Raw genomic sequence first — 14509 nt, forward strand, 5'->3', positions numbered from 1 at the left:
AGGATGGTCAATGTCGACGAGGGGATGCAGCACCATTTAAGTATAGTACAACCTCTAGTTAGTGTCAATAAATGAGTGATTTATTAGTAAACCCAATTCTTCTCAATGGGGGAGGTTGGTAACTGTACATAATGGATGAACTGTAAATGAGAGGGTTTGGACGTCATAATACCATCAACATCACCGATCTCACTGCAACTCCCCCGCTCACACGAGACCATTGAGAACTCTACCTTGACCCTAGTACCTGGTCTTGGCTGGTTGTATTACTTAGCAGAGGGGTTATCACTAACCCTCCCGGTTAAAGTGTCAGACTCGTTGTGGTGATTGATTGCCATGCTTATGACGTCTACAGCTTCTTTGTTCTCAGCCATGTCCTTGCTCGTTTCGACTTAGCTCGGCCACTCAACTCAAGAAACTTGCTTAATTGATGCGCTAAGAAACGGCAGTGCCTGGAGTTGATCCAAACGTAGGAGCTTTTGTTACGAAACCTTTGTCTCATTGGCCCGTGTTTTCTTTTTTTATGCTTGTCAATTGGGCCGAGGCTGATTGACATCCAAGGAATCAAAAGAATTATCCACATTCACGTTCGTGGATCACATTCAGCTGAGCAATTGCATGTGTTGCTGAATGCTTGTTAATTGGATCACCGAGGTCTATGCAAGTTATATATCAGTTCATGTCCGAGACATCCGATCTTATCATTTGAGCCTCCAAGGTGGCTGGTTTGATATTGTGAAGAATTGAAGTGAGTTTTCAACGACAAGGTCAGAGTGTTCCAGTTTTGTAGAAGATAGATTAAGACAGCAGACCTATTCAGTCAGAAAAGCCTTCCGATGTGTTTATTCCATGACAAGTTATGCTTCTGAAATCATCATTTTGCAAACTGGCTGTTTGGAGTTCAAGATCCGGAACAGAAAAACTCTCATATCTAAGGGCAGTCTAAGGTAACTCGAGTCGTGATGTATTATCTGAGATCTACAAAAGAATTGAACTTGATATCTTAGAGCTGTTATCGATATTTCACCTGGCCTCTCTCATCACGACACCAATGAATATATTCTCCGTGGTTGTCACCATCATGCCGCCGAAATGAAAGCTACATAGTGTATTTTAATCAAAAGTGACTTGGCCTTGATTTGTCGCTGCTAACAAAAGACAGATAAATACAATTTAAAGTAAAAAAACTTAAAACGGCTCGCCTTGCTGAATGACTCACATCAACTGAATGAATTACATCAAGATGCACGATTTATATAACATAAACATCTCAGGGAATTCATGTGTCATTTTGATCAAGACAAAACTATTCCAAAGACTGCATTTCATCATACTGTGCTTGATATCGGTCAAGTTACTCAAGTAACATCGCGATTTCAGACTGGTCGCAATATCTAAACAAGCCACCACTACTAAAAAAATTGTGATGATAGGTTGTTAGTTCCATGAGAATGAAATAACGTACGCCTTTCTTTATGAAATTTGAGAAGAATAAGACCTGAAGGAGATACATTGAAATCTGCCTCAACAAAAAAAGAGAGAGAAAGAATCAGAATTTAGCTGTAAACAGATCCATCTTCAGCCAGTATTATGCCCTCTCACTGCCTAGATAGAAACAATATCAGAGAGCCCCATCGTTATAAGATCTGCAAACAGACTATTTGATCTTATCTCGCCAGTCCCTCAACTATGGTGTTCAAGATCAAAACGTGTACAATCTTATGGGGTCCTGTGGAGCGCGGTAAAGCGCGGCTATGAACGCGGACCGAATAAAGCACCAATAGACTCACATTCCGCCATTCCGGCTAACATTACTAAAATGAGGATCCTTTGTGAACGACGTGGTCATGAGGTTCCTTGTTGGTGGGGATATTTGTGTAGATTAAAGGGCGTTGAATATCTCTATCTTTTGATAACGAGCCCTTCTTGACCTTCATTGATTAAACCACATAATATCCTCATCATGACTCGAACATATAGAATTGCTGTTCTAGAGTGCGACACGCCTTTTCCTTCTGTGAATGAAAAGCGTGGTTCTTATGGAGATATCTTTCGTGACCTTCTTACCAAGAGCCTCAAGAATGAAGCACTTGGTGACAAGGGCAAGGACGTGAGCCTGGATCTCAGCAAATGGGATGTTGTCACAGCGCAAGAGTACCCAAACATCGAAGATGTTGATGGTTTCTTGTTAACCGGAAGCAGTAAGTTTCTTTATCAAATTACACCTACAAAGCTAAAATGATGCAGAACACACATCTTTTGCTGATGACCCTTGGATCTTGAAGCTGGTTGAGTTTGTCAAGAAGGTTTATACGACGACAGAGAAGCCCATCGTTGGCATTTGCTTTGGCCATCAAATCATTGGACGAGCACTTGGTGCAAAGGTTGCGGTGAGCCCCGGTGGTTGGGAGGTTTGTGTTGATAGAATTAACCTCAACGAGACTGGCCAGAAGCTACTGGGTGTTTCATCTCTCGTAAGTACCATCGATCCTTTCCATGAGCCCTCACTAATGAAAAAAACAGGGCCTTCATCAAATGCACAGAGATGCAGTCCTGGAAGTTCCCGAAGGCCTGGTCAGTCTCGGCAGCAGCTCAAGGTGCGAGATTCAAGGACTCTACAAGCCCGGGAGAATCATCTCGTTCCAGGCCCACCCGGAGTTTGACGACTTTATCATGCAGGAAATTATGGAGGCCAGATATGCCCAGCAGATCTTCTCGAAGGAGATGTATGAGGAGGGTATAACGAGAGCAAGGGCGCATCACGATGGACTTCTAGTGGCTGCTAAGATTTGGGAGTTCCTTCTATAAATAATTAGACAATAGAAATCAGTTTGATTTGAACAAGTCCAACGCAAGTCTCTTCGCAAGTGATGACAATGGTTTGACGATGAGCTCGTTAATGGGATCACTTTCGACGGCCAAGCTGGCTGCTCATAATGAGGTCAGAAATATTAGTGGCGGCCGTCATATATATGGGATGTTAATTGCATGTGCCTCAAGGACTCTATTTTGAAATATGGAGGCGGGTATCTAGGATTAATGATGTCCTTTCATGCAAAAGATATCCAGATCTGACGGTCACGCATCGCCCTACATAGCATCCAAGGACTGACTTGGTCCGGCGGCTGCTCCCAAATATGCTCCAATAGCACCAGTGTTTGTCTCATATTCCCCAGCCCAATTGTGTCCAACATAGTCTGCAACCGCGTCCTCAAGACCTGTTGGACTGTGGGATCTGACGTGCTACACCCGATAACAGCGAGTGGCCAGCAAAGACTCGTATTTATCCTGACCGAAGCGGGGAACTGATCAAGCAATGCCACTGCTTCAGTGACGGCTGATTCTACTAATGCTCGTTGGAAGCTGCCTTCAGGTTGCTGATGGGGTTTCCCGAGGACTGTCCAGAGATATAGGAGGGCAGCTTGTTTCCATACCAGGCCCGCAAGACGCGTGTATGGCGTGACGGAAGGATCTGGGAAGAAGCCCATTACTTGAGATTGGAGGAAAGCGAAATTGACAATATTGTCGGGGCTTGGTGAGATCTCTCCATCGGCAGTTGGTAACGACATTACTTGTCCTAGGTGAAAGATCTGGGATATAAGGATGAGGATTTCGAGCCAGCAGCCACATAGTTGGCCGACATACTTTCTTGCAACCAAGTTTCTGGCCCGGACTTCAATGTCGGGGCTGAGCAATGACTGTGAGTTGTACTGGGGATCAATCGAGATCATACTGGTGGCTGCGATATGCATGTAGTACTCGATTAGAAAGTCAGGTAGGTCGTCGTATACCATGTTCTGCGTCCCCGTGAGTAATGTGCTCACTAATGACTTGGACGCTGATAGATGGTCAAATATTGTGCCGTGAATATCTCCCTTGGCAACCTGCAGCATGTTAGTCAACAATCGCGTCATGGAATCAATGGTACGAACCTCAGTCAAACACATAATAAGACTACCGACTGTCAAGACGAGGGTGTTCTCGGCATTTCCAGATACATACTCATCAACGACATTCCTAAACATTCGCAGCGAGTCGGTGTAATACCTCTGCGCGATCTCATCGCTTGGGTGTCGCTCTGCTGATGCCTGACGATGTGCAGCGCTCTGAGCGAGGATGAGTTGTAACACGAGAGGTTTTGAGAATGCCAATGGTATAAGCTTGGCGATGAAGGGATTCACGTCTGTGGAACCGTTCCCCATGCTATTGGCTGTTCGTGACAGGTAGTAGCTGAGAAGCTCATATGACTGATGACCCTGTTCAGGTAGCATCGACATTGGCATAGTAATAGCTCCATTGACATTGAATGAGAGTCCTGTGTCTGGGGACGGCGGCAGAGCGAGAGTGAGAGCGTTGGCGGTATCTGCATCCCATGCCGTGATAACAGTCGGTGAGTCTGATGAGTTGGATGACTGTGAAGGAGATGGCTGATCAACATCATCAACAGCTTCGATGATATCCACATCAGCTTCAGCATCGACCATGTGGGTGTCCCCTTGCCCTTGCCCATGCCCATGCACCGGAGAACTGTCGCCATTCTGGGGTACATCGGGATTCTCAGCAGCTCGGTCCTCCTCCGGCACCGGGTCCGGTATGACCGGGTCATTCACCGAGTCGGCATCGTGGCCCTGTCTCAGCGAAGCAACACTCTGCTGTGAGCTTGTGGATGCAGCACCGAATGAAGACCGTGATGGTCCCTTGGCAGGCTGTGGTTCAGGCCAGACACAGTCGAGCTTATTGCGTTTGCAACCGCTGCAGATTGGTTTACTACATCGTCACGTAAGTCAAGTCGAGTCAAGATGACTGTCTGGAGAGTGGTTGGTGGTACCTCTCGTCGCACTTCTTTTTGCGCTTCCTACAGGTAAAACAGCCCGTCCTACTGCGGATTATAGGCACGGGACGCATTGAGGAGGGGTTTGGGTTTGGGATTGGGGTTGGGTTTGTTGGTGACGGTGACATATTGAGCCCTCTTTTTTTGCCACCGAAGAGACTCGGTGACAAAGCAAGCGGATTGCCTGGCTTGGAGTGAGGTGGTACGGGTACAGCAGTAGAATACAGCGCGGTTAGTGAGAGGGTGAACACGAACACAGGCACAATCAGGCTCCGGAATAAGCGAGACGAACGACTGGAACCGTAAAGCAACGTCCGTGGCCTTGGGGGAGTGGATCGTGTTTGTTTTTGTTGTGGGGGAGTCAAGTCAAGTCAAGCCAAGCCCAGGTCAAGGCACATAGACTACAGCATGTACGTAACGGGAAGAATTGGCTACCCTATACCAAGCCACTTCCATCCCCGTTCACCGAGTCAGCTTCTAAAAGTGTTCTAGGCTCAGAGATAGCGCTTGTACCGTCAGGTAACTCACTCCCGGCCCTCCAAGTCCAAGCCTCCTAGGATCATGTGGAACTTGTCCACCCCCGGCTTTAGATCTCGACTCAGTGACGTTTGATAAGATTGACTCGGTGACATTGACCATCAGGTACGTACCGGCATCTTGATCTCATGCTCCGGTCATGGAACTCATGAGCCGAAGGCGGCGGACAAGGACATTCTTATTAGATCTTGTGCTGCTCTAGCTTGGACTTGTTGTTGGAGACTGTATCGTAATTTCATCTTCTTTTTCCTTTCCCTTCAGTTCATACAGAGATACCCCTCATCATACACATCATGATGAACTTGAGGCTCCTTCGGCAGCAATGCCTTCGCACAAAGCCATCTCTGGCCAGCCGTGTTACTACCAGGACATTTGCTTCTCAATCAGATGTAAGTTCTCAATGAAGCTACATCCAACAATGCCTAACACTCTACAGCTTCTCGGTGCCAACCTTGAGCAAGGCGACCCTGAGATCCACGCCATTCTCAAGCGTGTAAGTCACTCTCCATGTACCAATTGACCCAGTCTCACATTGTCATAGGAAGAGAAGCGCCAGAACCACTTCATCAATCTCATTCCCTCCGAAAACTTCACTTCGCGATCCGTTCTCGATGCTCTAGGCAGTGTTATGCAAAACAAGTACTCCGAGGGCTATCCTGGCGCACGATACTATGGTGGCAATGAACACATCGATGAGGCAGAGCGTCTATGTCAAAGGCGTGCCCTCGAGACCTTCCGTCTTGACCCTGAGAAATGGGGTGTCAATGTTCAGCGTAAGTCTCGACTTGACGTTCAATTCTTTGTTCAACGCTAACAGCCTCAGCCCTCTCTGGATCCCCTGCCAACCTCTACGCCTACTCTGCTATCCTCAACACCCACGACCGTATCATGGGTCTTGATCTTCCCCACGGAGGTCATCTCTCCCACGGCTACCAGATCCCTAACAAGAAGATTTCCATGGTCTCCAAGTACTACGAGACGTTCCCCTACCGGTTGAACGAGGAGACTGGTCTGATCGACTACGACAAGCTTCGCGAGAACGCTCTTCTGTACCGTCCTAAGGTTATCGTCGCTGGTACCTCTGCCTACTCCCGTCTGATCGATTACGAGCGCATGCGTGCTATCGCCGACGAGGCTGGTGCTTACCTTTTGTCTGACATGGCTCACGTTTCTGGTCTTGTCGCTGCTGGTGTTATTGGAACACCATTTGAGGATTCTGATATCGTTACTACCACCACCCACAAGTCCCTTCGTGGACCTCGTGGTGCCATGATCTTCTACCGCAAGGGTGTTCGAAGCACAGACAAGAAGGGCAAGCAGATCATGTATGATCTTGAAGGCCCTATCAACGCTTCAGTCTTCCCCGGTCACCAGGGTGGTCCTCACAACCACACCATCACCGCCCTCGCTGTTGCCCTTCGCCAAGCTCAGACACCCGAGTTCAAGCAGTACCAAGTAAAGGTCCTTGAGAACTCACAAGCTCTGGCCAAGCAACTCTCTGAGGGCCTGGGCTACAAGCTCGTCTCAGGCGGTACCGACAACCACCTCGTCCTTGTTGATCTCAAGCCCAAGGGTGTCGACGGCGCGCGCGTCGAACGTGTTCTCGAGCTTGTCGGCGTTGCCAGCAACAAGAATACCGTTCCTGGTGACCGCTCTGCTCTCAAGCCCGGCGGTCTTCGTCTCGGAACACCCGCCATGACAACGCGGGGCTTCAACGGCGAGGACTTCAAGCGCGTGGCTGATATTGTGGACCGCGGTGTGCAGATCACTCTAGCGGTTGATAAGGACGCCCGCGCGGCTGCTGAGGCCAAGGGTGCTAAGAACCCCGGTACTGTGAAGAACTTTTTGGAGTTCTTGGGTGATGGATCTAATGTCAAGGAGATTAAGGCGCTACGAGATGAGGTTGCTGAGTGGGTTGGAGGGTTCCCCCAGCCCTGGCTCAAGTCATGATGTGTTTGATGAAGAGCAAAGATAATTTTTGGCGTCTGGAAAATAGTATCATAGCAAAATTTACATGAGTTTAAAGAGTCTATTGCATGATTCTCAAGAAATTTGCTGTGTTGTAGCTGTATTGATCATCCATGTTGTAATCATGATGGGTTAGTAGCCTAGAGTGCTGGAAGTTAAGCTGTTTCGACCATGATCACGCACGACTGTGTAATAACCGCCACTTCAGTCGTCATGCAAATTTGATGACAACTTCCTCCAGTAGCAACCGACCCAATTGACTAGAATTACATGATAAAACTGCCTTGCACTTCATTCTCCGTAGTCAAACTCCGAATATCTCACTCCTCGGAATTCCAAGTCTTCCCCGCATACCCAAAAAAAAACAAAAAAAAACATAAACATTTCAGGGCTCCTGGATCTGGATCTGGGGTTATCGGTACTTGACTCAGTGAAAGATGCCAGTAGCTAGTACCTTTCACAAGCGGCTAAAGCTGGTTACACCGCCCATCATGACAACTTTTTGGCGAGATAAGCGGTACCGCTACTTTAAGCAGTGGGTACACTGAAGTAGCGCTCATGACCTGATTCTCCAACTGTTATGACGCTACGAGACGCCGCTTGAGCTGGGGCCGGATAGTGACTCCGAGGTACTTGACCGGACCGCCGCCGAAGACGGGGCATGAGAAGTGCTAGGGATCGTAAATGGGGAGTAGGTCACCTAAAATCAACCATCGTCAACATCACCACAGACATTCACATTCATTCACTCACTCAACCTCAATTCATCCTTATCCTCACTCACCCACTCACCCACTCACCCACTCACCCACTCACAATGTCTGGTCTCTTTGCTCGTCAAGCTTGGGCTTCTGCCTCTAAGCTCCGATCTACTGCTCTTCGAGCTCCCAAGACTGCCTTTGCCTGCAAAGTCAATAGCATTGCTCCCCGACGATGCCTCTCAGTTTCCATTAACCGTAAGTTCTGCCTCCTTTTTGAAGCTCAATCAGATCTAACAGACTCTAGTCCTCGCAAGGAAATACACTGAGAGCCACGAGTGGGTTGACGTCGCCGCCGACGGCAAGACCTGTAAGTTCCTTTTTTGGACTAATAAGGCTCATGAATTGACGATCCCAGGCACAATTGGCATCTCCAACTACGCTGCTGAAGCTCTCGGCGACGTTGTCTATGTAGAACTTCCTTCTCAGGGCGAGGATGTCTCTGAGGGCGAGTCTTTCGGCAGCGTCGAGTCCGTCAAGTCTGCCTCTGACATCAACTCCCCCGTATCAGGCTCTGTTGTGGCCGTCAACGATCCTATCGTCGACACACCTGCTGATCTTGGAAAGGATCCTGAGGGCGAGGGCTGGTTGATCAAGGTTGAGGCTGAGGATGTTTCTGCCCTTGATTCATTGATGGACGAGGCTGCTTATGCTAAGCACCTTGAGGAGCATTAAGCGATGATTTTTGGTTAGATTAAATAATTGTTGATTTAAAAGCAAATGATATCAGATTTTACGCATTCATTTTCAGTGTTCAGAGGCACAATCCGTAGATCATGTACATGTTTGATCATAATAATGGCCCAACCTTGGAACATAAAGTGTTATCCTACAGACCACTTCACTCTCAACAAAAGATTGCTTGTAAATTTGTGAACATCCTAAACTTAGGAATAGTATCCTAAACTTAGGATAAGTATAATAAAAGTTTAGGTTAAATGTGAGGAGTTTAGACCAGGCTTCCTAACTTTTATATATAATTAGAACTTTTTATTCTAAACTCATCATATCTCGCACAACTCCGCCAATACAGAGATCAGTTCGCCGTGGTTGAATAGCTTCCCAAAAACCATTCCATCCATATGCATGTCAGGGACCCATCATGGTTGAATATGATATATCTTTTCCCGTTAAAATAAATAAATAAAAACAATCGCTTTAGATGACCCGTCCAATATCTATCGTTAAACCATTACTTCTTCCTTTTTATCTATAAGTTCTCAGATCCCTCAACAGGGGGGCATGTGCAGAACAGGTTGGTGTCACCATAAGCATCATCCACGCGTCCCACAGAGGGCCACATCTTCTTCTCCCGGAGCCAAGGCAGGGGATAAGCAGCCTCCTCACGAGTATAGGGGCGGTCCCACTCGGAAGAGAGAAGGTCTTCTTGAGGGTGGGGAGCATTTGTGAGGAGGTTGTTCTTGCGGGGAACCTTGCCAGACTCAACGTCAGCAATCTCCTGTCGGATCTGGATGAGAGCATCGCAGAAACGGTCAAGCTCAGCGCGGGACTCGGATTCCGTGGGCTCGATCATAAGGGTTCCTGAAACGGGGAAACTCATGGTGGGAGAGTGGAAGCCATAGTCCGCAAGACGCTTGGCGATGTCGGCAACTTCAACTCCGGCGGTCTCCTTGAAGGGACGAACGTCGAGGATGAACTCGTGCGCGCAGCGGCCGTTGGCGTTAGTATAGACGACCTTGTAGTGGGGTAGGAGACGGGACATGATGTAGTTAGCGTTGAGGAGGGCGGTGCCAGTTTGCTTGGTAAGACCATCTCCGCCCATCATGAGGATGTAGGTGTGGCTGATGGGGAGAATGGAGGCGCTACCCCAAGGAGCGGCGCTGATGGGAGCAACAGCTGTGCTATCGCGTTCGGCACCAATGCGCTGAGGATCGATCTCAGGGTGGCCGGGGAGGTAAGGAGCAAGATGCTTCTTGACAGCGATAGGGCCAACACCGGGACCACCACCGCCGTGGGGAATACAGAAGGTCTTGTGGAGGTTGAGATGGCAGACATCAGCACCAATGTCACCGGGGCTGCAGAGACCAATCTGAGCGTTCATGTTGGCGCCGTCCATGTAGACAAGACCGCCATGCTCGTGGACAAGATCACAGACTTGCTTGATCTCAGGCTCGAAGACACCGAACGTAGAGGGATAAGTAACCATGATAGCAGCAAGCTCATCAGCGTGCTTGGCACACTTGGCCTTGAGATCCTCGATATCCAGGTTACCAGTCTTGCCGTCACACTTGACAGTAACAACCTTCATACCAGCCATGGCAGCAGAAGCAGGGTTGGTACCGTGAGCAGAAACAGGGATAAGACAGACCTTTCGCTTATCTCCATCACGAGCCTCGTGGTAAGCCTTGATACAGCGAAGACCAGCGAACTCACCCTGAGCACCAGAGTTGGGCTGAAGAGTGGTAGCGTCCATACCAGTGATCTCAGACAAGTTCTTAGCGAGAGAGCTGATGAGAGCTTGGTAACCAGAAGCTTGCTCAACGGGGGCGAAGGGGTGAATGTTGTTGATACCGGGGTCGGAAACAGGAAGCATCTCGGTTGTGGCGTTGAGCTTCATTGTGCAGGAACCAAGGGGAATCATGGAGTGAACGAGGGAGACATCCTTGGACTGGAGATGGTAGATGTATCGAAGAAGCTCGGTCTCGGTATGGTACTGGTTGAAGACAGGCTGCTCGAGGTAGCCGGTCTTTCGCTGGAGAGAAGCAGGGATTTGGTCATTGAGGAAGTTTGCCTTGTCAGACTCGAGAGCAGACTTGAACTCAGCCTCAGAAACGCCGAAGGCCTTGACGAGGTTGCCAAGGCTCTCAAGGGTGACACCCTCATGAAGAGAGAAGCCAACCTTGTCCTCAGCAACACGGCGAAGGTTAATGCTCTGAGACTCAGCATTCTTGTGAACCTTGGCAATAGCCTCAGGAGATCCCTTGAGAGTGACAGTGTCGAAAAGAACAGCACCATCCTCACGGAGACCCTCAGTGTGAAGCTTGAATTCGCCCTTCTCGAGGATCAAGCTCTGGGCAAGACGGGCCTTGCTCCAGATATCCTCAGCAATGGTCTTAAGACCCTTGGGACCGTGGTAAACAGCGTAGAAAGCAGACATGTTGGCAAGAAGAGCCTGAGCAGTGCAGATGTTGCTGGTAGCCTTCTCACGACGAATGTGCTGCTCACGAGTCTGGAGAGCCAGGCGAAGAGCAGGTTTGCCGAGACGATCCTTGGAAACACCAACAAGACGTCCAGGAATCTTGCGCTTGTACTTCTCAGATGTAGCGAAGAAAGCAGCATGGGGACCACCGTAGCCGAGAGGAACACCGAAGCGCTGGGAGTTACCGATGGCGATGTCGGCACCAAACTCTCCAGGAGGCTTGAGCATGGTCAGAGCGAGAAGATCGGTGGATGCGCTAAGAAGAGCCTTCTTCTCGTGGACGATGTCAGCGAGAGCTTGGTAATCGTGAACACCACCGTGGGTATCGGGGTACTGAATCAGGGTTCCAATGAGATCGCCTTCGACTTCGCGAACCAGCTTGGAATTGTCGGCAAGGACATCACCAATGACGAGCTTGATGCCGAATCCCTCAGCTCTGGACTGGAGGACGGCGATGGTCTGGGGGTGGCAGTCCTTGGAGACGACAAAGACCTTCTGGCCCTTGCCCTTAGGGGCGTTGGCCATAGACATGGTCATGGCCTCAGCAGCGGCGGTGGCTTCGTCGAGAACAGAGGCATTGGCGATATCGAGACCAGTCAGATCGGTGATAAGAGTCTGAAAGTTGAGGAGAGACTGAAGACGGCCCTGGCTGATCTCAGCTTGGTAGGGGGTATAACTGGTATACCAGGCAGGGTTCTCAAGAACATTGCGCTGGATAACAGCAGGGACCAGAGTTCCATAGTAACCAGCACCAATGAAAGACTCGTAGACCTTGTTGTTCTTGGCAAGTTTTCGCATCTCTTGCTGGATGTAGTGCTCAGTGCGACCATTGGGGGGGACAGCAGCTTCCTCGCCACCCTCATACCACTGTTCGACTAGGTTGAGACCCTTCTGTTTCCTCCGAACCTGTGGGGGAATAGTCTGCTCAAGAAACTCCTCCATGGAGCTCACGCCCAGGACCTTGAGCATTTCTGTCTGCTCGCTGGACTCACTGCCGATGTGTCTCCTTGAGAAGAGCTCATGCTCCTGCAGCTTAATGCTGCTCTGGGAGTCGACAAAGCGAGGGGCTGTGACTTGGGGTGTGACTGAGAATGCCCGGGATACGCCATTGAGACGAATCGATTGTAGGCGTGGTTGAAGTGTGAAGGGGGAACGACGAGACTGACGGGCGAGCCGTTGCCCGATACGAGTGGCAGACATCATGATGGGATGATGATGATTGCCTGTATTAGACCAGACTCTTCTAAATTAGGTATGAAGAAGTCAAAGAAAGGAAAGGAAGACGAAGAGGGAAAAAGGACTGATTATGAGGACGGAGTGTTATCAAAGAAAAAATACAGCCCGCATCATTTTAAGGGTACAGGCGGGCATGAGCATGAGAGAGCAGCGGCAGGAGCAACAGTGGCGTCGGCCGTCATGGTCCGATCATGTCGCCGGTTCCTTTCGAGGGAGGAAAGAAAACTCGGGACCTCGATCCTAAAGGACAAAAAAGCTTAGTATAAGTTTAGGGTACGTTTAGGATACCTTTTGAAGAGTTTATTTTTGTCAGCCTAAATTTAGATCTGATATTTTCTTGCTCCTCGAGCCCTCCACTTTCTCCAACCCGGCCGGAAAAGGTACATGAAGGTACATCTGGATCTGAACCTTTCCAGAAGACATTGCATGTGACTCGGTGAAAGTGCCAGCGCGGCAACTAAAGCGCGATAAACCCTGTGATTCGCTGGCTTTGACTCAGTGATACCAAGTGACTCGGTGAAAGATAACTACTGTACCCTCCAAGGACCCTATCGCGCCCAGATTCACCGAGTCAACGGTAATTCTTCACTGAGTCAAATGCACCCACCGCATGGAACCTGCAAATCAGGTGGTCGGTAAATGAGCCGCGGGGTCTTATCGCTTGGTTTTCAGGCCATGCTGGGGTTGGTTCCACTGCGTTCTCCCTGCAAATACTTCCTCGGCGTTGGACCGAAACCTGGGGGCCGAGCTCGGGATGCTCTGGCCGGTTCCTTTGTTCGTCAGTTGATTTGATGTTTATGATACGAATTTATTTAGTACGTCTTCTAGAAATGCTCTATGCAGCTTGTCCTTGTGACGCTGTTGCGTAGTCGACAGGCTGCACGGATTTCCGGTGTAGAAGCCGGGGTTTCAATACCGGAATAGAGTGGATGCTCCACTGGCCAGAGCTGCCAGAGCACCTTACACCAAACTCTGATGTCTTGGCATAGGGTAGCTACATTTGGACCAACGACAGAACACCTTTAACGTGACCTCGAGGTCTAGTCTATCAGGCAAGACGAACGAAGTGTGATAAGCAAACAATTTCTGAATCTCCCGTCCGTTTCGAGTACTCCAGTGTATCCAGGAGTATTTCTTGTGATCCCAAGTTATATCGTGATTCAAATTGATGAACTGTCCTACGCTTTGATCATATCCGAACGAGGCATGATTTCAGGACTTTTCTTATGAACAATGGCGTATGACGAGTTTTATTAAGGAACAGTGCATCAAATCTGAAAGAATTTTGCCGTCACTCACAACTCAACTAACTTAGTAGTTAATCGCCCTGTCCGACCTGCAGGTGCTTCATGGAAATCAAAGGGCTATGATAATCCGAGGCATCCGTGGAAAAAGAACAAAGACAGTGGGAACAAGACAGGAAATAACCCATCAAACATTGCATTTGATAATGAAGAAAAAGAAAGAGGGCGTTCATGTCTGACAAAGAACCTAATATGTTCATCAGTTCAGGGTACGTGTTGTGAACAGCTATCGTCCAACGAGGACCATAACAACGACGTTTAAGACCCAAGACCCAAGATAACCTGCGGTGACAGACTCAAAATCTTCGATATTCGAGAGTAATTACAAATCTAAACACTCTTCATCATGATAACTGGGACAACTCTGACAAGGCCATTTACTGGGGTGCCGTTTTGCGAAAGGCACTTTCAATCATTTATGTTCAACTGCATCATACGACAGATCGAAATCGAGCAGTTGGCACCAACAAGAGCAATACAGGCGGGTCCAACTAGAGTTCAACCACGGAGAGTCGCAAAAGACAAGCATCCTCTTGGAAAGATCACGAAGAAGCGTGAGGCAGACGGAGATTTGCCAAAGTCTACAACAAAGAAGCGGAAAGCTAACTTTACAGCCCAGAGCTCCAAGAAGTGGAATGAATTTGTCACATTGGTGCAGCAGCAGGTGAAGGAGAGGAGAGATGCTACACAAGACGAAGAATTCAGTTGTCCCTTT

The 14509-nt window shown here is 48.8% G+C and overlaps 5 protein-coding genes across 5 annotated transcripts; 3 read left to right on the forward strand and 2 right to left on the reverse strand.

Annotated features, from left to right (window-relative positions):
• Positions 1–1963: 1963 nt before the first annotated feature.
• On the forward strand, positions 1964–2808 carry FSUBG_1154 (anthranilate synthase component II; the record flags this gene model as incomplete). The annotated part of the gene is made up of 3 exons (XM_036676233.1): positions 1964–2201; positions 2248–2474; positions 2524–2808. 3 exons carry the CDS (start codon positions 1964–1966, stop codon positions 2806–2808), a joined length of 750 nt encoding a protein of 249 aa, XP_036543322.1.
• A 282-nt stretch (positions 2809–3090) lies between these two features.
• FSUBG_1155 (C6 transcription factor) lies at positions 3091–5487 on the reverse strand (the record flags this gene model as incomplete). Its single annotated transcript, XM_036676244.1, has 5 exons — positions 3091–3243; positions 3294–3884; positions 3933–4752; positions 4881–5125; positions 5482–5487. The coding sequence occupies 5 exons, from the start codon at positions 5485–5487 to the stop codon at positions 3091–3093; spliced, it is 1815 nt and encodes a 604-aa protein (XP_036543323.1).
• A 174-nt stretch (positions 5488–5661) lies between these two features.
• Positions 5662–7318, forward strand: FSUBG_1156 (serine hydroxymethyltransferase mitochondrial; the record flags this gene model as incomplete). The annotated part of the gene is made up of 4 exons (XM_036676255.1): positions 5662–5757; positions 5805–5861; positions 5910–6141; positions 6192–7318. The coding sequence occupies 4 exons, from the start codon at positions 5662–5664 to the stop codon at positions 7316–7318; spliced, it is 1512 nt and encodes a 503-aa protein (XP_036543324.1).
• An 835-nt stretch (positions 7319–8153) lies between these two features.
• On the forward strand, positions 8154–8769 carry FSUBG_1157 (glycine cleavage system H; the record flags this gene model as incomplete). The annotated part of the gene is made up of 3 exons (XM_036676266.1): positions 8154–8292; positions 8342–8404; positions 8453–8769. The coding sequence occupies 3 exons, from the start codon at positions 8154–8156 to the stop codon at positions 8767–8769; spliced, it is 519 nt and encodes a 172-aa protein (XP_036543325.1).
• A 535-nt stretch (positions 8770–9304) lies between these two features.
• FSUBG_1158 (glycine dehydrogenase) lies at positions 9305–12457 on the reverse strand (the record flags this gene model as incomplete). The annotated part of the gene is made up of 1 exon (XM_036676276.1): positions 9305–12457. One exon carries the CDS (start codon positions 12455–12457, stop codon positions 9305–9307), a length of 3153 nt encoding a protein of 1050 aa, XP_036543326.1.
• Between the last annotated feature and the right edge of the window lie 2052 nt (positions 12458–14509).

The sequence above is a fragment of the Fusarium subglutinans genome (genome assembly GCF_013396075.1).
Source record: "Fusarium subglutinans strain NRRL 66333 chromosome Unknown NRRL66333_c0000005, whole genome shotgun sequence".
NCBI lineage: Eukaryota > Fungi > Ascomycota > Sordariomycetes > Hypocreales > Nectriaceae > Fusarium > Fusarium subglutinans.